The sequence below is a fragment of the Polypterus senegalus genome, chromosome 8, assembly GCF_016835505.1.
Source record: "Polypterus senegalus isolate Bchr_013 chromosome 8, ASM1683550v1, whole genome shotgun sequence".
Classification (NCBI taxonomy): Eukaryota; Metazoa; Chordata; class Cladistia; order Polypteriformes; family Polypteridae; genus Polypterus; species Polypterus senegalus.
Window position 1 is genome coordinate 81,098,513 of NC_053161.1, and position 26,212 is coordinate 81,124,724.

General features: G+C 35.8%; 1 protein-coding gene across 3 annotated transcripts in view; it reads right to left on the reverse strand.

Moving 5' to 3' along the window:
• fbxo18 (F-box DNA helicase 1) overlaps window positions 1-26,212 on the reverse strand; it is a 90,433-nt gene that overhangs the window by 39,601 nt on the left and 24,620 nt on the right. For all 3 annotated transcript variants that reach the window (XM_039761340.1, XM_039761339.1, XM_039761341.1), the window contains exons 3-10: window positions 16,002-16,160; window positions 13,343-13,863; window positions 12,792-12,922; window positions 7,903-8,038; window positions 3,891-4,081; window positions 2,669-2,785; window positions 713-813; window positions 128-296 (exon numbers count right to left, since the gene is read on the reverse strand). In XM_039761340.1, the coding sequence (XP_039617274.1) occupies window positions 128-296; window positions 713-813; window positions 2,669-2,785; window positions 3,891-4,081; window positions 7,903-8,038; window positions 12,792-12,922; window positions 13,343-13,863; window positions 16,002-16,160 (1,525 nt within the window). The remainder of the gene's footprint in view (window positions 1-127; window positions 297-712; window positions 814-2,668; window positions 2,786-3,890; window positions 4,082-7,902; window positions 8,039-12,791; window positions 12,923-13,342; window positions 13,864-16,001; window positions 16,161-26,212) is intronic.

The following is a 26,212-nucleotide window of genomic DNA, read 5'->3' on the forward strand; positions in this document are numbered from 1 at the left end:
GTTGTTGGATCTTGATAGCTAAATAAATATTTTAAAAGTTTAATAATAGTGTAAAAGAAACCATTCAAAGATTTAACATGTTCATTGAGGGAACAGGATCACCCATATACCTCTCTTACTGTCTTACTTTTTTCCCACTGCCTGATAAGCCATGGAATGAATGGTCCTGCAGTCTACATTTGGAGGAAATGTACGAGCAGCCTGCTCTGCTACGGACTTGTTAAAAGCAACATATAAGAAATGAAGATGGGGTCTCTGCTGGGCATATTTAATTAATGTGAAAGTTTTCCCAGTACCTAAAAAAAAATACATTTAATACAATTAGAAGCATGAAAGCATTAACCATTATCCTACAGCTGCATAGACATACCTTAACTTTTCACAGTTTTCATTTAATATATAGTATAGAACTGATCAGAAGATTGTCCACTCTACATTTAACCGGCCAAGCCAGCTTTCAATTGCTGGAGGCACCTCAGCATATTTGCATAGTTAAGTAAAGTGCATTTGTTTAGATGAAAAGACATTTGAAAAGTTGCAAAACAAGACAATAAAACAAATAGTACAAAATAAAATCATAACTAGCTATAGAAATGTTACCAAAAAATCTCAAAAAATGTATTCGTGAAATTTTTCTAAAGAAGATAAGTCCAGCTATTTTGCTGGTTTACCACCTACTTGAAATTTTTATCTCCTTTTTCCAGGAACTCACCTGCAAATGCCATGATTTTCACTACATGCCCATCTGAAATATCATGATTCAGGATTTTTTTCTGCTCATGGGTAAATGAAATTTCAGAGACTGGCATCACACTGAAATAAAAAAAATAAGCATTTTGCAATGTGAGGTTTGCTGTGATGGCTAAGCCAAATACCTAGACAAACCAGTTCTAGTGAAATGTAATGTAAAGTTTCTCTGATCTGGGATCAAAATGGATCTAAAATTTGGTGCAATCGAAAGGAGACAAACTTCATATTTGATGCAATTGCTTGCATTTGGATAACTAACACGAGATGACATGAGAATGTCTTCTCTGACTAGGATAGCCTTACTTCCTTCTTTAATGACTAATTCCTCTGATACATGTGCTTACCTTTTTCTGTTTTCTTTTATACTATGGTATAAAAAGTGTAAAGCATGATACAATATTCATCCAATAAGGAAGAAAATGCTTCACTAGCTTTGGGGATCTTCACATTACAAATGGAGTCCATTATTAGTCAATAAGATGGCCTCTGAATAGTACAACGGCATTACATCCACGCTATGCAAGTCCTTAATGTTTGGAAAGAAGCTCATATCATTGTATTACACACAAAGAATACTCCCGTCTTTAACAGCAATCTGGCCCTCTATTTTCCTTAGAAGACCTCAAATCTGTCCTTGGACAAAAACAAAGATGACATTCTGTAGTGCAGCGTCTATAAATCTTGGTCTTATAATTAGCATAAATCAGGAAAAAGCATTCATCAGACCACACTATGTTTTCTGGGTAGTTAGTATTTAAGTATTCTATAATCCAAAATGCTGTATCCTCTTGTCTTTTGTGGAAAAGAGTAAAATACAACTGGGTTGTTGGCTGCCAATTTTTCACAATAGGAGAATAACACCAACCATGCTCTAAAAGAAATATGGACTCATATGCTTTTGTTTAATGTCCGTTATCAGCTCTCTGAAAGCTAGGAAATTAATCAGATGTGTGGTTCCGTGCAGTTGTAAGAAAAATGTATCTCTAAGAGTGAAGTGCATCTTCCTTGAAGTCCAAAAGGCCTCCATCTGGCTATAGTTCTTATTAGTAAAATATAATGCAAATCAACCTGACAAAGCTGTTCATTCAGTATTAGTACTCTGACTGATCATAATGTAAAAGTAAAAAAAAAAAGTAACATGTAGCTTTATTATACATACTGAATACTGTACTTCCATACAGTAATTATTTACCATATTTACCATATCCAAACTTTCCTCATAGATGAGGTGAAGTTGACTTCCTACTTATCCATAAGACTATTTTTCAGTATAATAGAAATCTTTCTATATTAACACTCTTTAATTTTCAATCCATACTCTGATGTAGTTCCTTGACTCTTTAATTTAATATTTAAGTCTGACTCTGAAGATGCATGGTAAGATTTCATTGTGAAAAAAATAAAAAAAGTTGAAAAACATACAAAATTCACGATTAAGTTTGAAATGATACTACTGATGTTTATGAATGGACGTGTCTTTTAACAACTTACCAGTGAATAACACCTGCTTGCTACAGAACTAAGAAAATAACATTTTATGGCATGTCACAAATGTGAGCACAGGGGCATTGTTCCCGGTACAATGGTGTGACTGGAGAAGGGGCTGCACCATCTGCAATCACAATTTCCACTCATGTTGTCAGAGTAGAGAAATTCCCATGATGTCATATCCAGTATCTCTTCTCTCCTGAACTTCTACTCCAGACAACATAAAAGATGAACCTCACAAGTAGTAATTGTCATTTGACAAGAAAGCAGTCAAGTTGAGTCCACCTCCATAACCCGACCAGCTATATTCTAAAGACCCTAGGACTTTATCTAAACAAACAACCTTCAATTAAATGACAAATACATGGTTAGGAACCCAACTCCTTTTTATGTAATTTTTTGCTTCTTTCGCACACATTTCTATACATACCCATCTCTGTCTCTTCCTTTAACGTGATTTGAACCTTCAGTTGGTTGTTGAAGCACATCAAAGCCGAATGGTGCATTCTCCATCAGGTGCAAAACATAATATAGATTGTAATGGAACCTTGTTGGATACAACAATGCATAATTATAATTCAGATTTAAACACTGTGGCAGTTTGAAGCCCCATAAGTATATCCACAAGTAAATTAGACTCTGACGGTACATTACTGTATCTGATGAAAATCAACTGAATAAAATTAACATTTTGATTTTAAAATTATGTGGTTATTACAGTAAAGGTGGCAAAACAGTTACGTCTAAATTACTGTTTATTAAGACAAATTACCTAGTTATGGGGGTTTCTTTCAGCTTTTACAAATAATTCAGGGAGAGAAAACAAGCAGTGTCCTCAGAGTCATATGGATTGCAGGCACTGTATCTTCTTTTAGAGTATTTTGCCAGATCACTGCAAATTTCTTTTCATATTGGAGCTTCACTGGCTCCAAAAATGCGGAAATAAGCACCATATTGCTGTTTTGTAAGGGTCACTAATTATGACAGATGATTCTCAGCAATATTGATTTTAAAACTTGTATTCTTAACCAAGCACATTTTTGTTAAGGCAAAGTATAACAAGCAACTAATGATGTTGGTCAGATTAATGTATTTGACCAGTGCTCTTCTCACATCTATAAAGTGTTTCAAAATGGGAATGATATTATTGAGAAAAGCAGCTTTAAGGCCAGTCAAATGAATGACACAGAGCTAAATATGTGTGGACATTTCAAGCTCATTAATCCTTTTAAGAATACTTTTTATAATTGGGCATTACTGTTGGCACATGTCTACTGCTCAAGAGTCCTGTATAAGAATTAGCAGATTACAAGTAGGGCTAGAGTACACAATAAATTGATTATCATTGACACAGGTATGCTTGGAAAGGGCTTGTTAATCTATAAACAGACACAGAATGTACCTGCACAGTCTGAGGCCGACTACTACATAGCAAATAATTCACAAAGAGTGATATGGATAATTCTAAAGGCAATAGAAAAGCTCTCATATGACGAGAACAATTAGACAAATTTAACTTTCTTACCCCAAGTGGAAAATATGTACAGTTAACATCATAAATTGCAATATTCATTGAAAAAGCAAGTATGCAGTGAATAATAACTACATGTAAGAAAATTGCTCCTTTACTATTTACAGTACATTTACCATACCTGTTGCTGATGTTGATTCCAAGTTTTTTCATTGCAAAGAGCAAAACTGCTATGTGATACAAAATTTCAGAAATCCCAGCTAGACTGAGGGTGGAGCTTGGTTGGTTCAAAACAGCCACCAGTCTCTGGATGTCTCTGACTCCATCCGAAAGTAATACGATAACCACCAAAACAGCCCAGACATACTGTGCCTTGAAGAAAAAGAATAAACAAAACATGTATTAGACAAAATTATCCTGCTAATAAAACATAACATAAATGAAATACAGATTAAAATGCAAAAATCCCTACTACAGTACAGTTAAACAAAATAGAAAGGTTCCAACTAAAAATAAATACACAAATACAGTAATACATGCTTATATACAGAATATGTAACTTAGTAATCAGAGAAGATATACCACACCGGAAATTAAAGCAGGATGCACTTGAATCATCCATCCATCCATTATCCAACCCGCTATATCCTAACTACAGGGTCACGGGGGTCTGCTGGAGCCCATCCCAGCCAACACAGGGTACATGGCAAGAAACAAACCCTGAGCAGGGCGCCAGCTCACCGCAGGGTGCGCACACACACACACACACACACACACACATAAACACACAATAGGGTGCCAATGCACCTAACCTGCACGTCTTCGGACTGTGGGAAGAAACCGGAGCACCCGGACGAAACCCACGCAGACACAGGGAGAACATGCAAACTCCATGCAGGGAGGACCTGTGAAGCGAACCCGGGTCTCAAAACTGCGAGGCAGCAGCACTACCCACTGCGCCATCCGTGCTGCCCGCGCTTCAATCAGAGGGTGACTATAATTTTTGAACTAAGCTGAGCAATTCTTTCTGAAAATATTATGATAATTAAATGTAACATATATATATATATATATATATATATATATATATATATATATATATATATATATATATATATATCATAATGCCTTTTTTCTGCTTACTGTAAAGTTTTAAGTATAGCTTTAATTTAAACAAATGCTTCCAAAGGGAAAGGACAGAAAAATATGTTTATGTATACGTTAAGAAATATGTAAACCTTTCAACAGCTTACACCTACGGATTCTGATGACAGCTAAATGAAAATCATGCAGGTGTCTAAATACATAAATCAGGCCTTAAAATTCATAAATTTGGGAGAATATCCCTCTTTAAACTTAATACTAGGGGGGATTTCAGACTGTGTGGGGGGATAGGGGTGGGGGTAAAACCCATAGTTTAATAAGCACTTTAAAAAAGCCTCAAGTATGAATATACATGTCATAACTTGCTCTTTCTGATGTTTACTATAGATTATAACATTTTGAGTAGATAAAGATAGAACCCAGACTTTTAGATAGTTTGTTATTTCTGCTATTCTAACTTTAAGTAATTCATTATTTTATACAGATTTCCACTCAGATTTAGCCGAAAATCCAGACTTGCCATGAAAAAAAACTGCATCAGCAGAGTAATATAAAACAATTCACAGAATGTACTATAAAATATGCTAAGAAAAACTTTACTGATCCAGCATGCTAGGTTAAAGTACAGCACCTGATTGTCTGCATGGAGTCTGCATGTTCTCCTAGCATCTCTGTGCTGTTCTTCTGGGTACTTCAGTAATCCTCCTATGTTCTCAAAGCTGTGCAGAATGGTTAAATGGTCCCAGTAAAGTGTGAGTATGCGTATGAGTGGAACCCACGAAAAACTGGTACCCTGTCCATGCCCCTCTCCTGCATTGTGTCCAGTGCTACCATGACTAGCTCTTGCTTCCTGCTCTTCTGAATTGAGTAAGTGGGTTTAAGAATGACTATGTAGATGTTAGTGAATCGCCCTGTTAGTTTGCCAGTGAACTTAACACATTTTCTTTGAGATTGACATGAACTATTACAAGACCAAAAGAGAAAATTAAGAATTGTGTTATCATAAGGGAAAGCGTCCTACAAAGTCATTACTTTTCTGCTAAAATGTCCTTCTTTTTAGAGTTAGGTGGCTGCCTTAAATGTAAGTATATCTACTGCAATTTTTTTTAATGCTTGAGCTGGCTGTGGTAAGGAGTGCTGCCAACTACAACGGCTATACAGTATGCATACATGATCCATATAGACCTATAACACAGTCCATGTCTAGCCCTACTGCAGCAATGACCAATGTTAGTGAATTTCTCTATTAGTGTGTCAAATAACAGTTTTATTTTCCAAAGGGATTTTTTTACTACTGCTAATTGGTAAAAAATGCAAATACCAGAGATGTAAGCTCAAATGTTTTTCGATGATCTGCTTTTCACCAGGCATTTCAAATGATCATTTTGTTGCTGTAGCCAAGGTTAGCTCATGCAGATAATACTACTCAATTTTAATCCCAACCAAAAGGGATGCTGTGATGCCCTCTGCACCACATGTCCTTGAGCATTTTTCATTATTTATTTGTGTCACTGAATTTACTTTTCAAAAGTAAGGTTTAAAGGCAGTCAGCCAACCTTAAACATTATAAAGAAATGATGATCACAGATCTTAATGAACAGCCTTAAATTGCCAGCGGTTAGTTTGTAAAATTGAAAAGGTATGAAACTGAATATGAATTTGTGAAACAATCCAAGTCAATTTCACAAATTTTAGTTATGATGTTACCACAAGAATATACTTCAATTTGTTTTAGCCTCTTCTAAAGCACAGTTTAAAAAAAGGGTACCGCACCCTGGCTTTGATTCCTCCAGTGCAGTCAGACGAATTCTGCAGCTCCATGCTCCAGTCAAGGGCAACTGCACTAGGCGGGGCATATGGATACGAGATTAAAAAAATGTGCACAATGAAAAAATTTATTAATTCCCAAGTAATAAATTAGCACAATTATAAAATAGCTGTTTGAAAAAGATGTTGAATATTTTTGCAACAACCAAGAAAGAGTGCTAATTAATATATGCACTGAATTGGCATATTAAGGAATTATTTAATTTGTGCAGGATACCCACAATCCTGGACCAAATTTCAAGTTCTAATAAACTGTTCAGTCTTAAAGGCTCAATGTCATAACAAATGATCTGTGAGTAGCACCCATGTTATCTTGTAGTGTCAAGGCTGAATGAGGGAATCAGATGCCAAGATGAATTGCTTTCTAATAAAGAACCCATACACAACCCCCACAAGGGTACAGAGTCATCCTCTTAAATGTAATGGACATGGCTGTTTGTCTGTCTATCCTCCATCCATTGTGCTAGCTACCTTCAGTTCAAGGTTGTATGGTGCCAGTGCAAGTCTCAGCAATTACAGTTGTGATTCAGCTATAGGTGGGTTGCCACTCTTAAGCTCATCCCCACTTACTCACCCAAAGCTAGTTTGAAGTTGTCCAGAAAACTAAGCCTGCATTCTTCTGGGGTATAGAAGGATATCAGACGTCCAGGAGAAAAACACATAAAACAGATGTGCGCACAATGATCCAGCTACACTTGAAACAAGTAAAACTTATCTTGGAAGACTGGGCTAGTCTATATGTTTATTCCAAAATAAAATTTATGGAGCAGTGTTAAAAAAGTCATCCAGAATTGAACATTCATGTGGTTTAGCTTTAACACTACTGTGAAGCAGGAGAATAGACCCGTCTAATGATACAATATTTAATGTATTAACAGCAGCACATAAACATTTTTTGGAAATGAGACATTGTTATTTAAAGTATTCTGAATAATCTTGGAATTTACTAATTTAAGGTGCACTGATATAATAATGTTTGCATTTTGTTTTTTTAGCATTGATTGTAAGCAATATTTATTTTTTAGTCACAAAATAAAAAAAAATGCCACTAAAAATGTGATACACACACATATGGCATTAAGTTAACCAGTTCACAATAATCATCTTTTTTTTTTTTTTTTAAATTACCCTCAAATCTATAAACCTTTCCAATACATTATGACATGCATGAATCCTTCCCTCATAAAAATGAAATACAGGCACTGATATTTCTAGGACTTTAAAGAATTCTTCAGCAAACTCAGTTCAACAGAGGTACATACCTTTTCGTCTTTATTAAGTTCTGGCATTATGTTCTGCAAGCTGATTTCAGCCTGAACAAATAATGTATGACCTTTCAAACACTCGTATACTCTCTCAAGTTGAACACGAAAGTTTTGTTTCATCATGGATATATATCTTCAAAAAAAAATAATAAAAAAAAAAATTAAAAAAAAGATCATACAAAATGGCTATTTTATAAAATGAGACAGAAGGCACAGCAGGAAGAGAAACTTTCATATATTACATTGCTTTGAACAGAAGGTCTAGCAAGGAAATCCTAAAAAAAAAAAAAAAGTGTGCAAATTAGGTGAGGAAAGGTTTGATATTCATTAAATCAGACAAGGTTTAACATCGAAAGTTGGGTCTCTGTAGCGTTTCTCTCATGTCATGAATTTCAGAATTGCTATATTGCTATACTCGGTAAATTCCATCTGGAACTATTAATAATTTAAAAACGAGGAAAATGACTCTTTTTTAATAATAGTAAACACTAGCCTATTTATGTCATAAGCAATAACAGAAGGTGAAAATATACATCGACTCACTCATTTTCTATATATTGATCAGTGTCACAGACAGGGCTGTAAAGTCAGTACACAAAACATTTGACTATGACTCCTCAGTTTTTTGGTACATCCATCTGCGACTACTTAATTTGTAATTTAAGCAAATATATAGTACTGGTCAAAGGTTTGGGGTCACCCAGAAATTTTCATGTTTTCATAGAAATTGCAACCTTTTTTTATCAAGATACCATTAAACCGATTTAAAAATATAGCCAAGGCATTACTTGTGTGTATAATGGCCATTACTGGTTAAAACAGTGATTTTTAATGTATTATTTACATATGGCTGCAAAACCTAATTTCCAGCCTCAGTTCCTTCAGTGTCCAAATGATACACTCCCTTAGTTTATCCTTGATTAGTCATGTGCTAATGCTAACTGGCTATTAGAGAAACCTTTCTAGCTCCATCAGCACAACTGAAACCTGTTATTCTGTTTACTTGTGTTACAAAGTACTGACATTCCTAAAAATCTTGGTTCAAAATGAAACATTTTTTAAGAAACGCGTCAGTCTATTTTTTTGCAGCATGAAGGTTATTGAATGCGACAGATTGCCAAGACATTGAAATTTCATACAAATGTGCCTACTACTGTCTTGAGTGAACAGGGTGGACTGAATCTAACCAGGACAGAAAAAGAAGGGAATGCCTAGATGGGCAACAGCATAAGGGGAGAAGAAAATCAAGAGTGTGTAGCATGAGAGACAAATGCCTTACAGGTCCTCAGTTGTCTTCTAAACTAAAAACACACCAAATACAAGTGTTGTCTGCAAGAAAGCATAATACATACTCTTTTCCAGTCACCTTCTGTTCAAAGTCTGTGTTCTTTTGGGACTTTATTTTTGCTGTTTTTTGCTTCGTGAAGCCTTCCTTTTCATTTTTCTATTACTTTTTTTTTTTGTTAATAAATGTTTTAGAAAGATCTTTTTGAGGCCGTTTTCTTTACAAGCTGGTGTTTATGGTGACTGTGCTACATGCAGGACTTTTTGATATATTTTCAGAACTTGCAAATTTCTTTTGAAGGTTTCAATCCCTTTTGGCCTGCTAGGCCTGAGGGAGGTTAGTGGAGTTGGCCTGGACAGTAAAGCCTATAAGTGAAGCCTTTTGGAGGCCTTACACTCCTTATTCACCAGGTTTTGAATTCCAGTTTACTTTTACAGCTTTTGTGCTTTTTAAAAACACAGGTGCAACAACATGAGCACTGACAAGAATGTGTATCTAAACTTCAAAAGATTTCAATCCACATCTGTATATTCTTAACAAATACATGTGTTGAATATGACATATTTGTGCCTTACTATTGTCTCCAATGACAGCCACGGTTTGTGATAGGTTTTGCAGTGGTCCTAAGAGTATGTTCTTGTGTGATACCATGACAGATTAAGAAAAAATTGGTTTTTAGGTTTTGTTATCACTGGTTTTGTTAGTATACTTGGGTATAGCAATTCAACATGCTGTGCTAATACTTCTAGTACTTCACCATTCTGTATGCACAAAGCTTTTAAGATCATGATGAAGCAAATGTCTTCTGAGAGACAGCTCATTACAGTCCAGAGCACAAATAGGATGCAAAAAAATTTCTCATTTCCATATTGTATGTAACAACTGAGCTTATGACATCTTTGGTATAAGACAAACACTGCACATTATCAAAAACTAGGGCTAGACCAATATGGATTTTTTCATACCTATAATGACATTGATACGTGGGCAGCAAATATGTCTGATTACTGATACATATTGTACCAGTATTGCTGGTGGGTCTAAGTATTATGTTTTCCTAGAAAAAATGAAAAAAAAAAAAAAGTGTTTTTTCATACACAGTGGTTTTTTAATGCACACAAACCACAGAGACATCTGACATTTGTTATTCTATCTTCAGTGAGGTGCTGTCAGCACAAGTGTGTAACTGTTAAACTGATGCTTATTAAAAGATAATAATATAGTCCATGTTGACTTAAATGTGAAGAATAAACTTCACTGACAACTAAGCTTTTAAATTATGTACTCTAATCTGTCGATTATATGAAGAAATTTTTAGTCAATTAATGAGTGCATTAAATATTGAAATATATTTATCAGTATATATGTGAGTATAATATTTACTATGTAATATAGATTATTATTGTTATGCAACTAGGGTTGTGTTTGCCAGGGATTTGTACATTTTTTTTTATATTTTTTTGGCTTTTAAACAATTTACCAGTTTTATTTGCACATACAGTTTCATAAAGTTTGAAAATACACTGAGTTGATGACAAACAGCAGGTGGGTGGTTGTGTATTTATTAATAAATATATTGCATTATTAAGCAATTGCTGGAATTTGCCTTATAAAGCTAAGCCTCTGCTCTTTCAAAACCTGATAGACTGGGCACTTTAAAAAAAATCACACCAAATAATGACCAGCATGTTGCTTTGAGAAGAAAATAATGGCAAATAATCATGTAAAAATTCTAATAATGTAGCTGCTTTATCAAGCAATTGCTGCAGCATACAGTGCCAATTGTGTAGCTAAAAGTAAAGTAAAACTTTTGCTGCTTTTTACTGGATATGTGCCTGACGTCTGAAACAAATACAACTTTAGTAAAAAGCTGAAAACCTTATGCACACTTGGAGTAGGCTTTGCAGTGGGTATTTTGGCAGTTGGGAAACATAAAAAAATATGAAAGAAGAAGATTGTCAGGTCCATGGATGACGCATGTGGGTAAAGTTTAGTGTTTAGAAGAACAATAAATTGTTTACCATGCATATTTTAATAGTCAATTAGTTTACTATCATTGTGCATATCAAACTAGAAAAATAACGTGATAAATATGCTTTGCATGGAAGAGTTTCAGCATCATTAATATCTGTGCAGGTTCAACTGATACTGATGCACATGTGGAGACCAAATATCAACTTAATTTATCGGTGCCTGATATTATCAGTCGGGCCCTATCAAAAACACACCATCCTATCGTGAAACTTGGCAGTGGATGCATCATGCTGTGGGGATGCTTCTCTGCAGCTGGCCCTGAAAGGCTTTTGAGGGTAAAATAAATGCTGGAAAATCCTTAAAGAAAACTGGAAGTAGTCTGGGTTCGGTGGCAACTGGGCGACAGTCAACTCGGCAAAGAAACAACTTGGTGAAGAAACAACTCCGCGACATTCCTTCCCAGTTAGGTAATAGTTAGGTTCAAAGAGATTTTTTAATTATATTTAAATGACAACGTGATTTAAAATGTTGAAAATAAATTTACATAATTGACGAACAAACTTCTGCGGTGGGCTGGTGCCCTGCCCGGGGTTTGTTTCCTGCCTTGTGCCCTGTGTTGGCTGGGATTGGCTCCAGCAGACCCCCGTGACACTGTAGTTAGGATATAGCGGGTTGGATAATGGATGGATGGATGGACGAACAAACTTTATCTTACATTATCTTCTGCAATCAAAATTGCTAGTCCTTTATATAAATTGTTTTGATTGTAATCATATGATAAAATTATTTAGAATACAAAAGGTGACCTGCGAATATTGCGTAAGGAATATCTTTACTCTCAACATATTGGGACTCTCATAAAGCAGATGATTCTGTGGATTTTCCGGCACCCTACGTTGTCATTTAAATATCATTAAAAAATCTCTTTGAACCTATTAACTGGTAAAGGATGTCACCAAGTTGCCCCTGAACGGAAATGGACAATGTTAATATCATTGAGTGGCTGAGTCAGAGTTCAGATCACAATCCAGTTGAGAATTTGTGGCTGGACTTGAAAGTGGCTGTTCATTCATGATACCCATGCAATATGATTGACCATGAGCAGTTTAGTAAAGAAGAGCGGTGAAAATGTGCGAGGTCCAGATATGCAAAGCTGACAGAGACCTGTCCACACAGACCTAAGGCAATCATGGTTGCCAAAAGTACATCTACGACGGACTAATACATATGTGAGCAATTATTATATATTCATAATTAATTTATAAAATGCTGCAGAAATCTGTTTTCACTTTGAAATTAAACAGTCTGTTTCGGTTAAGCAGTGTCAAAAATGGCAAAATAAATCCACCAGTGATTCAGTGTTGTATAACAATAAAATACAAAAAAAAAAAAAAAATCAAGGGGGTGAATACTTTTTATGAGCACTGTAGTATATACTGTATCTTTCTACTGTGAACACCAAACCCAGGCTACATGCAAATTATACTGCTTTCTCTTTAGTAATTATTTATAATATGATTGAAAAGCATAGTTCATTTTAACAGACACACAATATTAAAAATTTGATCTGGAAAAGCCACGTTTGAGTTTTACAAATTAGAAATCCTTGGTGGATTTTGCCACTTACCTCACAAAGTTTGGCACACAGAGTTCTTCTTCTTTTGTAATTCTGTTGTCCAAAAGAATCTGTTCAATTTCTTGAACAGCGTCACTCTTCCCTTTGCAGTACTGATAATACAACTTCTTCCAGGGGACAAACTTGAACGGAAGTTAAAACAAAAATAATAAACTGTGGTAATGGCATGAATATAGAATTAACACAGTCAAGTAAAGACGTTTTTGTAAATTCTGTGTTTGATGTGTTAACATTCACTACAACAAAGGGCCAAATATCTCAAGCTTCTGTGGTTTTTACTTGAGATATCCCTTACATTCTTGTACATTCTAAATTCAAAATTAAGGTTGAGTGAATCAGCTCTGTAGGAAACACTGCAAAACATTCTCATTTACATCAGCATGCTTGTTATAATTTTACCTAATTATTTTTATTTTTTTGATTGCACACTACAGTAGTACATTAGATCACTGATATGATACACTACTTCTTTTTGATAATTATAAACATACAGGAGATAAAAAATGCAGTATTATTTTGGGGAAAAAAATTATAGTTCTTACTAGTGGATCACGAATAATGGCATTCCAGCTCTTGCAAACAAGACTGATATTCTGATACAGGTCTTCAGCAGGCAAGTACCTAAATATCATCATAAGTACTTCTTCAGGAAGCTGAACATTATAGGCTTTTCCCTCCATTTTGAAATTTCTTTCTCCCACAAGTCCATAATAAACATCTGGGAGAGGATCAATAATCATCTCGGTCTCCTCTTCCTTCAACAATTCTTTGTTGACAATTGCCTGTGTATCAGTAGCAAAACGTGGCTTTTTCATCCAAGAACTGCAACCTGCTGCCTCAGATATGTGGGGATTTTCTTCTTTACATTTTAAAAAATGCATGGAAAATGATTCAGAATTGGCATCTAAATGATCTCTTCTGTTGTCACTGCAGTCCCAGAAGTCGTCATCCAACTCTTCAAGCAAGTAATCTGTATCGGATGTTCCCGTCAAGGTAATATCTTCTTCCATTGGAGAAGAAAAATAATCTTTAATGTTCTTCTGTTTGAAACTCTCATTTAAACCTAGGATGAAAACAATCTAACTGAAATGAAACACTGCAGATTCTCAGAAGTTTTTGATAAAATATACATAGTACTTCCCATTTTAAAAATTTGAATTATAGTTTTAAAAAAAAAATTCAAACAAAATGCACATCACTTCAACGTCATACAAAATTATATCACCTTTTAATTGAATGTCTGAATTACAAAGAAATTTACAGGTCTGTTAAAAGTTAATTCCTGCAACACTTTAGCTGGTATAATCAATATTTATTGTGTTACATATTTAATGTTAAATGTATAAATTTGGCAATTTTGCCCATCAATCTATACTCAATAGCCCATAAAAAAAAAAAAATTGCAAAGTCTTCTTGCTTCTTTTCAGTTGCACACCTGATTTAGGCTATACAGCCAAAAGGTTGTGTCTTTCATAGTGTGGAATTAACCTTTAACCTTTTTTCCAATATAATATATATACATACATACATACATACATATTGTGCACTTCATAATGTTTGGGACGAAGACACATTTTTCCTTGATTTTCTCCTCTGCTCTACACTTTAAACTTACAAATTAAACAATTCAGATGGGATTAAAGTGTATATTGTAGACTTTAATTTAAGGGTATTTTCATTCTCACCAAGTAGAGATAACACTTTTTATACATAGTCCCCCATTTCAGTGCACCATAATGTTTGGGACATAGCAATGGGAGGTATATTAGAGCAGACATACTTTATTTAGTACTTCACTGTATATCCCTTTGCATGCAATACTGCTTGGAGTCTGTGATTCATAGACATCATCAGGTGCTGAGGATGTTCTCTGGTAATGTACTGCCAAGCCACTAATGCAGCCATCTTCTGCTCCTGCCTGCTTTAGAGGCTTGTTCCCTTATGTTTACTCTTCAGTATATGGAAGGCATCCTCAATTGGATTTAATTCAAGTGACTGGTTTGGCCATCCAAGAATTTTCCATTTTTTAGCTTTGAAAACCTTCTGTGTTGTCTTTGCAGTTATGTTTTGAATCATCATCTAGTTTTAGGATGAAGTGCCATTCACTGAGTTTGCAGGCATTTACTGGAACTTGCGCAAATGTTTCTGTCCACTTCAGAATTCACTGTGCAACAGCCACCAGCACTTACATCATCAATGAAGGCAAGTGGTTCAGTACCTGTGGCAGCCGTACATGCCCAAGTCATAACACGCCGACCACCATGTTTAACAGATGAGTTGCATACATTGGATCTTGGGTAGTTAATTTTTGTCTCCACACTTTGTTCTTATCATCACTCTGATAACTTTGTCTAATCTCTCCACAAAACCTTTTCCCAGAATTCTGCAGGTTCTTTTCAGTATTATTTGACAAAAAGCAATCTGCCCATCCTGTCAGATGTTTAGGGCATTTTCTTTACCATAGTGAGGATTGTTCTGTCATCAGCAGTGGTGCTCTTCCTTGGAATACCAATCTCATTTTGTGAGTACTGAGCTCACCAGGACGTTGATATTCCAGACAGCTGATTTAAGTAATCCTAAGGTTTTATTGATGTCTCTATTGGTTTTTCTTATTGTTTCTCAGCTTCAGAATGAATAGCTTATTTGACTTTCAGTGGCACAGCTCTCTGGCAACTACAGACACCAAAGGGTAGAATCAAGCTTAGGTATCTTATGTCTACACTAATGAAGCAATGAAACATACATGCAGAATCATAAACACCTGCGAGACCAACTGAACCAAATATTATGGTGCCCTAAAATGGGGGGACCATGTATAAAAATGATATTTCTACATGGTGTGACCGAAATGTACTGTATGCAAACACCCATGAATTAAAGTCTATAGTGTGCACTTTAATCACAACTGAACAATTTCATTTGTAACTTTAAAGTATGGGGCCGAGGGGAAAAAAATGTGCCTTTGTCTTATGACATTATGGAGGGCACTGTACATACAAGCACAAACACAATATAGAAATTCCTCCAACAATATATTTTGTGCAAAATCTGAGCTACGGAAGGCAGGCAGAATGAATAAAGAAAGGTTACTTCTGTACTAAAAACTAGAAGTCGAACTGCAGTTAAAGTCTGTTTTGATGTGATAAAATGTCTCTATGATAACAGTATTATACAACTTAACATCAATAACCTCAAAAATACCTCTTTTCCGTCTCCTAGTCCGAGGCTTGGGGAGAAGATTACAATGAGACAGATTGAAGTCACAACCATATACAGGCTGGGTGAGAGAAGATGTCGCCCTATTATCTTGAAGGAGGCCTTCACAATCACTTGCATTCAAATGTATTCTTTTTGCCTTCCCTGTCCAAAACCAACATAGTGAAATTATACGATAGCACATTAAACAACATAAGACTCATGGAGCAAAGGTTTGAGGAAAAAGAACTGATTATTTTAGTAATATATCTACTTTAGATGTTGGCATGAACAGAATTTTTGTAACATGTACCAAAAAAGAAACATATTAAAAATCATTGTTAATATGAATCACAAACATTTTATATGTAAATAACATGCTGCCAACTCACTAACAACCTTAGGGGTAACAAATAAAACAGTATGTATCAGTATATAACACCAATATTTAAAATTCACGATAGGTGCAGACTTTAAGCTCCAGGAGAAACCTTCTTTTTATGTTGGACTGTTTTTAAGAACTTCATTACTTCTGGCCCTTTACTTACATCAACATTTAGACATTAAGTTCTTACTATTTTCCTGTCTATTTTTTCCTGTGTTGAAATAACTATATGTGTTATACTTTGCAGTATACCTGCTGAACCTTTCATCTTCAAAAATACTGTATTTTGAAGATGTACATTGTTTCAAGTATTTGATGTATATTGTGGTGAACTGCTCTTTGTGATATGCAGGTTATATCAGCAGTCTGAAAAAGTAAGTTAATTACAATAGTCCTATGAGCTTTGACCTACCTAAGCTTGTGCAATCAATATGGACATTTGTATGCACTAATTCACCCTTAACATGTATGCTAAAAGAAAGGAAAAAGAGACAAAAAAGTAACAAAATGCCTAAAGAAGATTTGGCACAAATGGAAAAATGATGCAAATAATGCAGCTAATTCAACATCAAAAGCCTAAATCTGTTTGTTCTAAAACAGATTAAAAGAGCAGATAATTGTACCACTATTTCAGTATACTTTTATACATATACACATAGATGGGAGAAAACAATTGCCAAGAATTAACATGGTTGTGCTCCTGTATGATGTCACAACAGAACAGCCACTTTGGATCCCTGCTCCCTCTTTTCTAGGAGACAACCATGACATTATATTTGGAAGTGCTTAAAAAAAATACATATAGATAGATATTCATATGCTGTCACTTCACAAAGAGTAAAAGTGAACTCACTTTTAAGGAATTTCTGAACTCTGGATGCCTCAGAACTTGTTCTACTTCCTTTGCAAGAGGGCAAGATATTAATTTCAACAGACACTTTTTTTTTTTGTCGTTCATTTAAAATGTAAAAAAGTGAAGTATAAAGATCAGCAGGAAGTCTGTTGAGGTTACTAACACAATATTTCTATTTCATTTCTATTTAAAAGAAGAATACCATGGTCAGGTATCGGAGGTAAAACTAGATGGCACTTTATTATTTTTCTTCTAGTTTTCTTTAGAGAAATAAACTAAGTGCATCATCCCCCAAGATTGGGGGCTGGTAATTGAACCGGGTTTTGCTTAGTATTAGGGCACATATATATCTATGCATATACAGTATATAGTGCGTTGACACATACTAGATATCAGAACATTTGTCACAACCTTAGGTTCAAATTAAAATCATATGGATAATTTCTCTCATACACTAACACAAGCACAAACACAAAATTAGGAACAATAAAGATATTAGCCAAGATGTGGTATGAACTCTTGTATACTAAATATGCACTAAACAACTTAGCAATTGATGTGAATTGGATGGTTCTCATTTTTAAATAAATAGACAGACAGAACTATGCCCTCAGGGGGAAATTTGGCTTTTGACAGAAGTTCAATAAATCTCTCCTCTCTATTATAAAAAAAATCCTGGAGAGAAACACAAGGGCATCGAGACGTGATCTTCATGTTAAGGTCACGGAAGACATTTAAAAGAAACGGTGAGATGAAAGAGATTGGCCAAAGAGAGTCTCACAGGGACCTAAAACATGAGACTTTGTGCCAAGAAATTAACCCAGGACCGTCTCGCAATAACGTGGAACCTGAGATTCTTGCAAGACACGCCCAACTTACAATCAATATCAAATAAGCCAAGAGGTAGCAAAACATTCAGTCGTCTAAAGGATTTGGGCACACACAGATCCAGGGCTCTCAGCGCATATAAAGCCTATAAGGACAATACGTTATAAATGAAATGTAAATGACTAAGCGAAGAAGAAAGCAGCTTGGAGAAAACAGACTCAAAAGCGCTAAAGAGAAAAAAGAGCAAAAAAGAAAATGAATAATCTAGGTGCAAATTCAGAAAATAAGGAAAGTAATTATCGCCCCGGAATAAGTGGAATTGAAAAAAAAAAGCATGTCCACTCGGGCTCAGAATTAAAATCTATATATATAATTCACTAAGGCAAGACAACCATGGGAGGCACGCCGGAAGTGGCGTGGACTCACTGAGCCGCAGACAAGTAAGACACCTATGGCGCACGCAGAAGGAGCCACGGCCACCAACTCCTGGCACCTCCGAACCACGTTGACTGTTCATAGAGGCATGTTTCTCGCGGAGGTGAATCGCCATATGCAGCGTGTTAAATGTTTGCGAGGGGTATCCCATGGGATCCTCAAAACAATCATTTACAACTGAGGTTAAAACACGATGAAGTAAGCAGTCTTTAAAAAACGAGTTTTCGGTTACGACGCACAACCGCGTGCACCATAGCAAACTGTTTTTATTCTAGCAAACTATTGCACCTTAACACTTAATTCTACTTTATTCACATAATTTTTCTTATTTATTATGTTCTACTATACTTTTATCTTTCAATCTAGGACTTTTTGTTAATCTAATTAATATTCTTCTAACTTTGCACAGTTTTTGATAAGCGGATCAGGATGCATTTCACTGCGTGTTGTCCTGTATAACTATGCATGTGACAAATAAAGAATCTTGAGAATTTCAAAAACGGAGTTTACCTCGCATGCATTTATTGATTACTTTGTAAAAAAAACTTATTAACTGCTGATGATGTAGATCGTTTTGTCTGTGCTGAAATTCCAAACAGAGAAACCTATCCTGAATTATGGTACAAAGTCATTAAACATACTGTATGTCTCACTGACCTCATTAAAAAGATTCAGCACATTGGGACTGACTCACAATATTCCAAATATTGTTTTTATAGAAGTTCTGAAATAAAAGTGAAACTAATGAAAAAGTAACAATTCAAAGAAAAAAAAATCTTAAAAGTGTGTATCCAGAAAACCAAACACAGGGGTTGGCGAGCAAAGCCCCCTAGTAAGTAAATAAATATATATATATATATATATATATATATATATATATATATATATATATATATATATATTCATACACTCAAGTACACTATGATCCGAATACACACCAGAATGCTAAAAAGAAAGAACATTAAAACAGAAAGAAAATATTATTATATTATAATATAGCTATAAAGGAGCTCCAGCAGAGTTTATTGACACACTTCAGCTGAATAATTTGTTGGCAGCAAATACTCAGTGTTGGTGTGTCAGAGAGTAGATGTGCAGAATTGTTCATAATGACAACCTTAATTCATTCCTACTTCAGGTGTCCACTCAGGGCTGTACCTAAGGGGGGAAAACCATGACACTTGTCAGGGGCCTGAGCTAGATGCCCCCCTTTTCGAGTTTTAAAATATACGCACATATTTGAAACACAAAAGGGGCCCGAACTCTGTCAGCTGCCTGGGGCCCAGAATTTCCTAGGTGAGGGCCCTGGTCCAGTGTGCATCCTGTAACTAAGCCTGCCCTTTTAATTAGCTTATAGCAAAATACCCGTGCTTTGCAGCAGAGAAGTAGGTTGTTAAAGAAGTTATAAAAAAGAAAATGAAAAATTTTAAATATAACGTAACATGATTGTCAATGTAATTGTTTTGTGACTGTTATGAGTGTTACTGTCATCAAGGATTTGATTATCATTATTTCTTTCAAACAGGTTCGTATTTGGAGGATGTGTTGTGTTCAAGTTACATTCCGTGTTTGTCAACCGTTGTATAGATAACAGGTTTCATTCATCGAAGTGTTCATTACCCAAATCGGTACTCGTGAATTTAAGATGTTTAACAGGCATTTCCGGTATCAAGTTGTGGATTTGCCTGCGAATATTTAGCGGCAGCGTGTCTATGAACTTAATTTAAACTTAAGCTTTACACTTTGCTTTCCTTGTTCCTTTCTTACTGCATCAATAAACAGCTCGTCTTCCTCTTTATCCGAGACATCACAAACTGCATGCACGGGTTTACCTTTCCCAGTCCTGCAAACTTTAGCGAAGTGGTTCAACTTACCACATTTTTTACACTGTCTTCATTTCGCTGGACATTGACTTTTTCCACCGTGTGCTTTGTTTCCGCAGTAGCTCCACTTATGAATATGCTTGTATGTGTCACTCGCTTCATATTCTTTTGCTGCCTTCTCAATTGTGTAATGCGTTTTTTGTTCAGCGCTCTTTGGAGCTCTTGCTTATTGTCTGCGTACTGCGTTCACAGTCAGTTCATGTGAGCCGCTCGAGTATATGCATCGAAGGTTCTCAGCTGTGCTTGTGCTATCTTATGTGATCTCGCAATGTTAATGGCTTTATTTAATGTTAGCTCAGACCCGGCACTTAAAAGTTTCTCTCACACTTTCGCTGAGTTTGTGCCAAACACTAGTCTATCCCTGACCATCTCATCTTCGTTTGCATAAGCACAGTCCTTCACCAGCAATTTTAACTCAGTTACAAAGTGATCAAAAGTCTCGTTTATACCCTGCGTCTTCTCATTAAACTTGTATCTCGCGAATATCGTATTCATCTTAGGCATGACAAACACCTCAAAACGGTCATAATAAGTTTTCAGTACCTTGGCTTCCTCCTGGGTGAGAGTCCATGTGTTAAAAATGTCTCTTCCTTTTTCCCCAGTCCACAGGAGCAGGTAGCTGCATTTCTCACTCTCGTCTTTGCCTTTTAGCGGGCCACAAAACATCAGCTCCACGTGCTGTCGGAACTTTTTCCATTCTCCCGGCAGGTTAAGAGAATCCCAGTCAATTTGTGGTGAGGGTACTCCAACAAAATCCATGACTGTCCTCTATTCTGACACCATGTCTTGTTTTCACAAATTGTGGAAAATGAAATGATGGCGAGACTTTCTTTTAAAGTATGCAGGGGAACATAATTTATTACAGCTCTTACATTCACAGCATCCGTGCTCTAAATTAACTTCCATAATAGTAACCTTGAGGTCCCTTTTTCTGGTGCATTCCTGATGACATACTTTAGGTGCGTAAACTATGCCTGATAATAATACATTTCAATGACATATAAATACTACAGTGATCACCTCGATAGGCATCTCACCACCCAAATCTCTACTTGTGAATCTAAGATGCTTAACAGGCCTTCCCGGTATAAAGTTTTTGATTTACCTGCGAATATGTAACGTCAGCGTGTCTATTGAATTGCTGCTGACGGACGACCTTATATGGGCAGGCACTCAATTATGTGGGAGGCGTGGGTATGGGGGACGCAAAATAGGCATGCAGCCAACTACATGGGAAGCGTGGTGATGGGGGACGCAACTCCACCTCACACTGCGACCGAGCTGCAGGCTATGGACGTATATATGTAAGTAAGTATGATTCAGTTATGACCGTTACGCGTTGAATTAAACCTGCTTAACTTTTGTTAAGTAAGCTGTAAGGAATGAGCCTGCCAAATTTCAGCCTTCTACCTACCATTAGCCATCACAGAGTTATAGAAGACAAAGGGGCTCTGCCCCATGCTTGCTTTGCTCACCAATCCCCGGACAGGTGCATATCGCTGTTCTGCAGCTCGGATATGAGTAAGCAGATGTACAACTTAAACAGATTGTTATTTTCATGGGAATTGTTACATATGCATAATAGAACTATTTTACATTAAAGTGAGTAACAATAGCAAATAGTAAAACAAAATAAACTGAAAGAAAAATGTTTCACGTTGCAAATACTTTTTAAACTTACACTTTTACTGTAAAACGTCAGTAAAAACAATATTCAGAATTAACTTTTCTTCAATATCTCATTGAATTTTAATTCTGTGTTCGAACTTGCATCGTGACAATGCAATGTATAACTGCCCATGAGTGAATATCTTTTCTTTCTCTCTAATAAATAAACCGACTTTTTGGAATGTTTATCTCTGTGATTTGTTAATTGTTATAGCAAAAGCTATTCTGACAGGAATCTTAATGTTTTAATAGGAATGTCACATCAAGATCTCCCTTGGTGTTGAATGTTAAAATTTTACATGTTAGAATTGTTAAACCAATTTTCAATGCAGCTAATCTTGTCCCATTGCATAGCCCATCACTCATACATAAATTACGCAATAACGTGTTAACACACGTTAACACACGTTAACACATATTCTATGGGATATTTTAAGTTGATGTTTTCATCTTCTGCACTATCAACACCCTGTAAAATTCTTCAATAAAATTTGGACATAATAAGTCTCCTTTTTTGGGAGATTTTGAATTTTGAAGTTGGCAATGTCTCGTAGCCAGACAGTGAAATCAACTGAATTTTGATCTGCTCGCATATTTTTTTGTAATTTGAATTGTTGGAACAATGGAACAAAGACCATAAAGGCCCACTTTTTAGGTATGCATCGTAAATCTGCCTTTGACCTCCTTTCTTGACGACTGGTAGAACTTGACAAAAGCCGTCTCCCAGTATAAAAGTTTTACCCGCAAATGGATGATTGGAGCAAAAAACATCCCAAAACGTTTTGTCAATTACCTTTAATACTGTTTGTGGGATCATTAATGCTTTGTTCCAAATAATTATTTGAGTCTTTTTCATTTCTTGTTTCATCTTTTTCCATTTCAATGTAATATTTTCGTCTGTGATATTTAAAGGTAACTTAAAAGTTTTGTGCGCCATTTTACCATATGGAAGAAGAACTCCAGCTATACCTGTCAACACTATCGATGCAATGTTTTTGCAAAAGTGGTGGCAATAATGGACTAAACACTGATACAAAAATGTTTTACCTGTGACAACAGGTCCATATATGAAGAATAACCGCTGACGAATTTCACCGACAATACAGTTTTGAATTGTGTTGAAAACTCCTCTTTGATCATTGTTTAATTGTGAGTACATATACCGATATAATTTTACATGGCCTTCCACAGTTAAATCTTCGCCTGCTGTTATCTCTTTCTTTACCTCAGATTAGTCTATTTCTTCTGGAAGTCCAAATTGCTACATGGTTAAATCTTATTTGTTCATTAGACTTTCTGGATAATGGTCCTTTGAATGCTTTCCATAATTTTAAAGCATCAACTTCACCCATCATAATTAAGTACACGAAGTGTCTTAATTTGTCAGGCATCATTACAAAAGCGGCATCAGACATCATTTCAAATATATAGTCGCCCAATTTACATAATCCAGCTGCTCGTGCCACTTCTTGAAAAGTACTGTATGTAGCTCCATCTATAGTTAGAACATCTTTATACAAAGTTGGTCCTTTCGATTCACGTAATAACACTTTTAAATGAAACCGTTCTATATCTTTTGGTGATACAATATTTAATCGAGCAACATTTTTGCAATTACTTTTTTTTGGATGCCACAATAATTTTTGTTTCTGTCTGACAAAAGCGTTCAAACGAATGAGAGGTGAGAGGACCATGGCTGTAACCCTGTTAATTAGTAATGGTTGAGACAAACTTGAAAATATCTCTTGTCAATAGTCTTGAAATGGTTAAAACCAACTTGAAAAAATCTCTTGGCAATAATCTCCTCTCGTGTGAAGATTTTCTTTTATAATACAGAGATGTGAAGGGTTTTCACTACAACAACAACATTTATTTATATAGCACATTTTCGTACAAAAAGTAGCTCCAAGTGCTTTACATAATGAAGAATAGAAAAATAAAAGACACAGTAAGAAAATAAACTAAGTCAACATTAATTAACACAGAATAAGAGTAAGGTCCAATGGCCAGGGTGGACAGAAACTACCACTACCACAAGACACTACCCACAATCTCCTAAGGAAAAAGAGCCTGCTCTGCCTTTTCTTATGCAGTTCCTCCACGTTACCAGACGAATCCAACCTGTCATCAATGTGGACACCTAAGTACTTGTAGAAATGCACCATCTCTACATCCAATCCCCGAGTAGTGACCAGACATGGACATCCTTTGGTGCAGCAAAAGGCAGTACCCAGTTCTTTGGATTTGCTGATGTTAAGTTGTAGTTGATGTTAAGTTCTTTCTGCACCAAGAAACAAAGTTCTCCACCTGACTCCTATACTCTTTCTTATCATGTTATCATTACACCCTATAAGTGTAGAATCATCTGAGAATTTCTGCAAGTGTCATGACCTGGGGCCTCATGCATAACACCATGCGTAGAATTCACACTATAACATGGCGTAAACAGACTGAATCCTTTAAAACAATGCTATTAAAATGAAGGGAAATAGAGTTAATTAGCAGTGAAAACTGCTTGCATATTAGGAAAGGGGTTAGAATGAAAACCTGCAGCCACTGCGGCCCTTCAGGCCTGGGGCCTCATGCATAACATCGTGCATAGAGTTTGCACTATAACAAGACGTAGGCAAAAAAGCCAAAATGTCCTTACGCAAGAAAAAAATCCAGATGCATAAATCTATGCGAACGCCAACTTCCACGTTCTTCCACTACATAAATACCGGTCAGTGTGAAAAGTAACGCACGTGCCTGCTGTCCTGCCTCAACTCCTCCCGGAATTACGCCTCTTTGAATATGCAAATCAATATAAAGAGCCTTTAAGCTCAGCCTTCTGTGAAAAGACAATGGCAAAAGCACAGGGAAAATAAAAGAATTTCAGCAAATACCAAGTGGAGACGAGGAAAAACGTGCTATTTGTTCGTTTAAAAAGTGGTATAAACAACAAAAGGAAGTTGATCAAGTGACATAGAGTGCCGAAGAAACTTGAAAGCTTAAGTTCACAAAGTCGCACAGTGCCCGAAATGAAAAAGAAGTTGTCAGATATCAAAGTTGCCATGAAAAGGCAAGTCGTAGGTCACCGTCTGAGTGTCATATGAAAGCTTATTAGGGTACAGAGGGAAAAAAAAAAAAAAAATAGGCACACAGTGGGGAAAAAAGCACGAAATGTCTACTTTAACCTCAAAATTTCCACTTTAATCATATACTGTAGTTTATATTGTCATTAAAGTAGAACATCATAAACTTAAAATCGTTTAATTTACTAGTTTTTCAAATCCCATTGTAACTAAAGTAGCAAGTTAAATGCTTTGTTTTGTATTTGATCTTCTATGTGCTCTATGTGTGTGAATCACTACGTGCTTCCGGGCTTTATTTTCCTCCGACAGAACACAGAATCCATTACATTTGTAATATTATAGCTCTCTGAATAATTAAAATACTGAGATGTATACATGATATAATTTTCATGATGATAGGAGTTAAAGCATGTTATTAAACATGGGAACACGGTGGCGCAGTGATTGTTCCTGCCTCACGCAAGATGCTTGCTTTGCCGTGCGCAACCTTCGATGAAATAATTTATTGCAATAGTACTGTCTCTTTCAAACATACTCCAATTTCTGTCCTTCCTTTTCCTTCTCCAAATACCCAATCGGCTCACTATCAGCTCTGGAATAGACGTTAAGCCATCTGTAAGCTTAGAACGTCGATTCTTCAAAACTTTTAAGGAACATGAAATATCTTCATAGTACAGATTTAGAAGAATACAGAGAGAGGCAGGAACAATCCGTGAACAGAGTACCAGCTCCTCGCTAGCTCTGCAGCACCTTGTCCTCACATGTTTAATTATTAACAATATAGATTATTTAAATGAAGTTAAAGTTTTATCTGCATAATATAACATATTTTGCTGCATTTCATCTTAAAAATGATATTGTCATTATATATAAATATGCGCTTTACAAAGGCGCTAAGGCTGTGCAATATTATAACTGGATCGCAAGTTTACAGTGAGGTGATTGTACTAATAAGTACAAACTGTTCTACAATGAGCACTTGATGGACTGATCGAGTGCATTTCTGAATCACAAGGAAAGGCTCTGAAGCGTTTGCTGTATGAGAGCAGTTCAATAGGCAGCATGGCTGAGGTAACATGTGCTTGATGCTA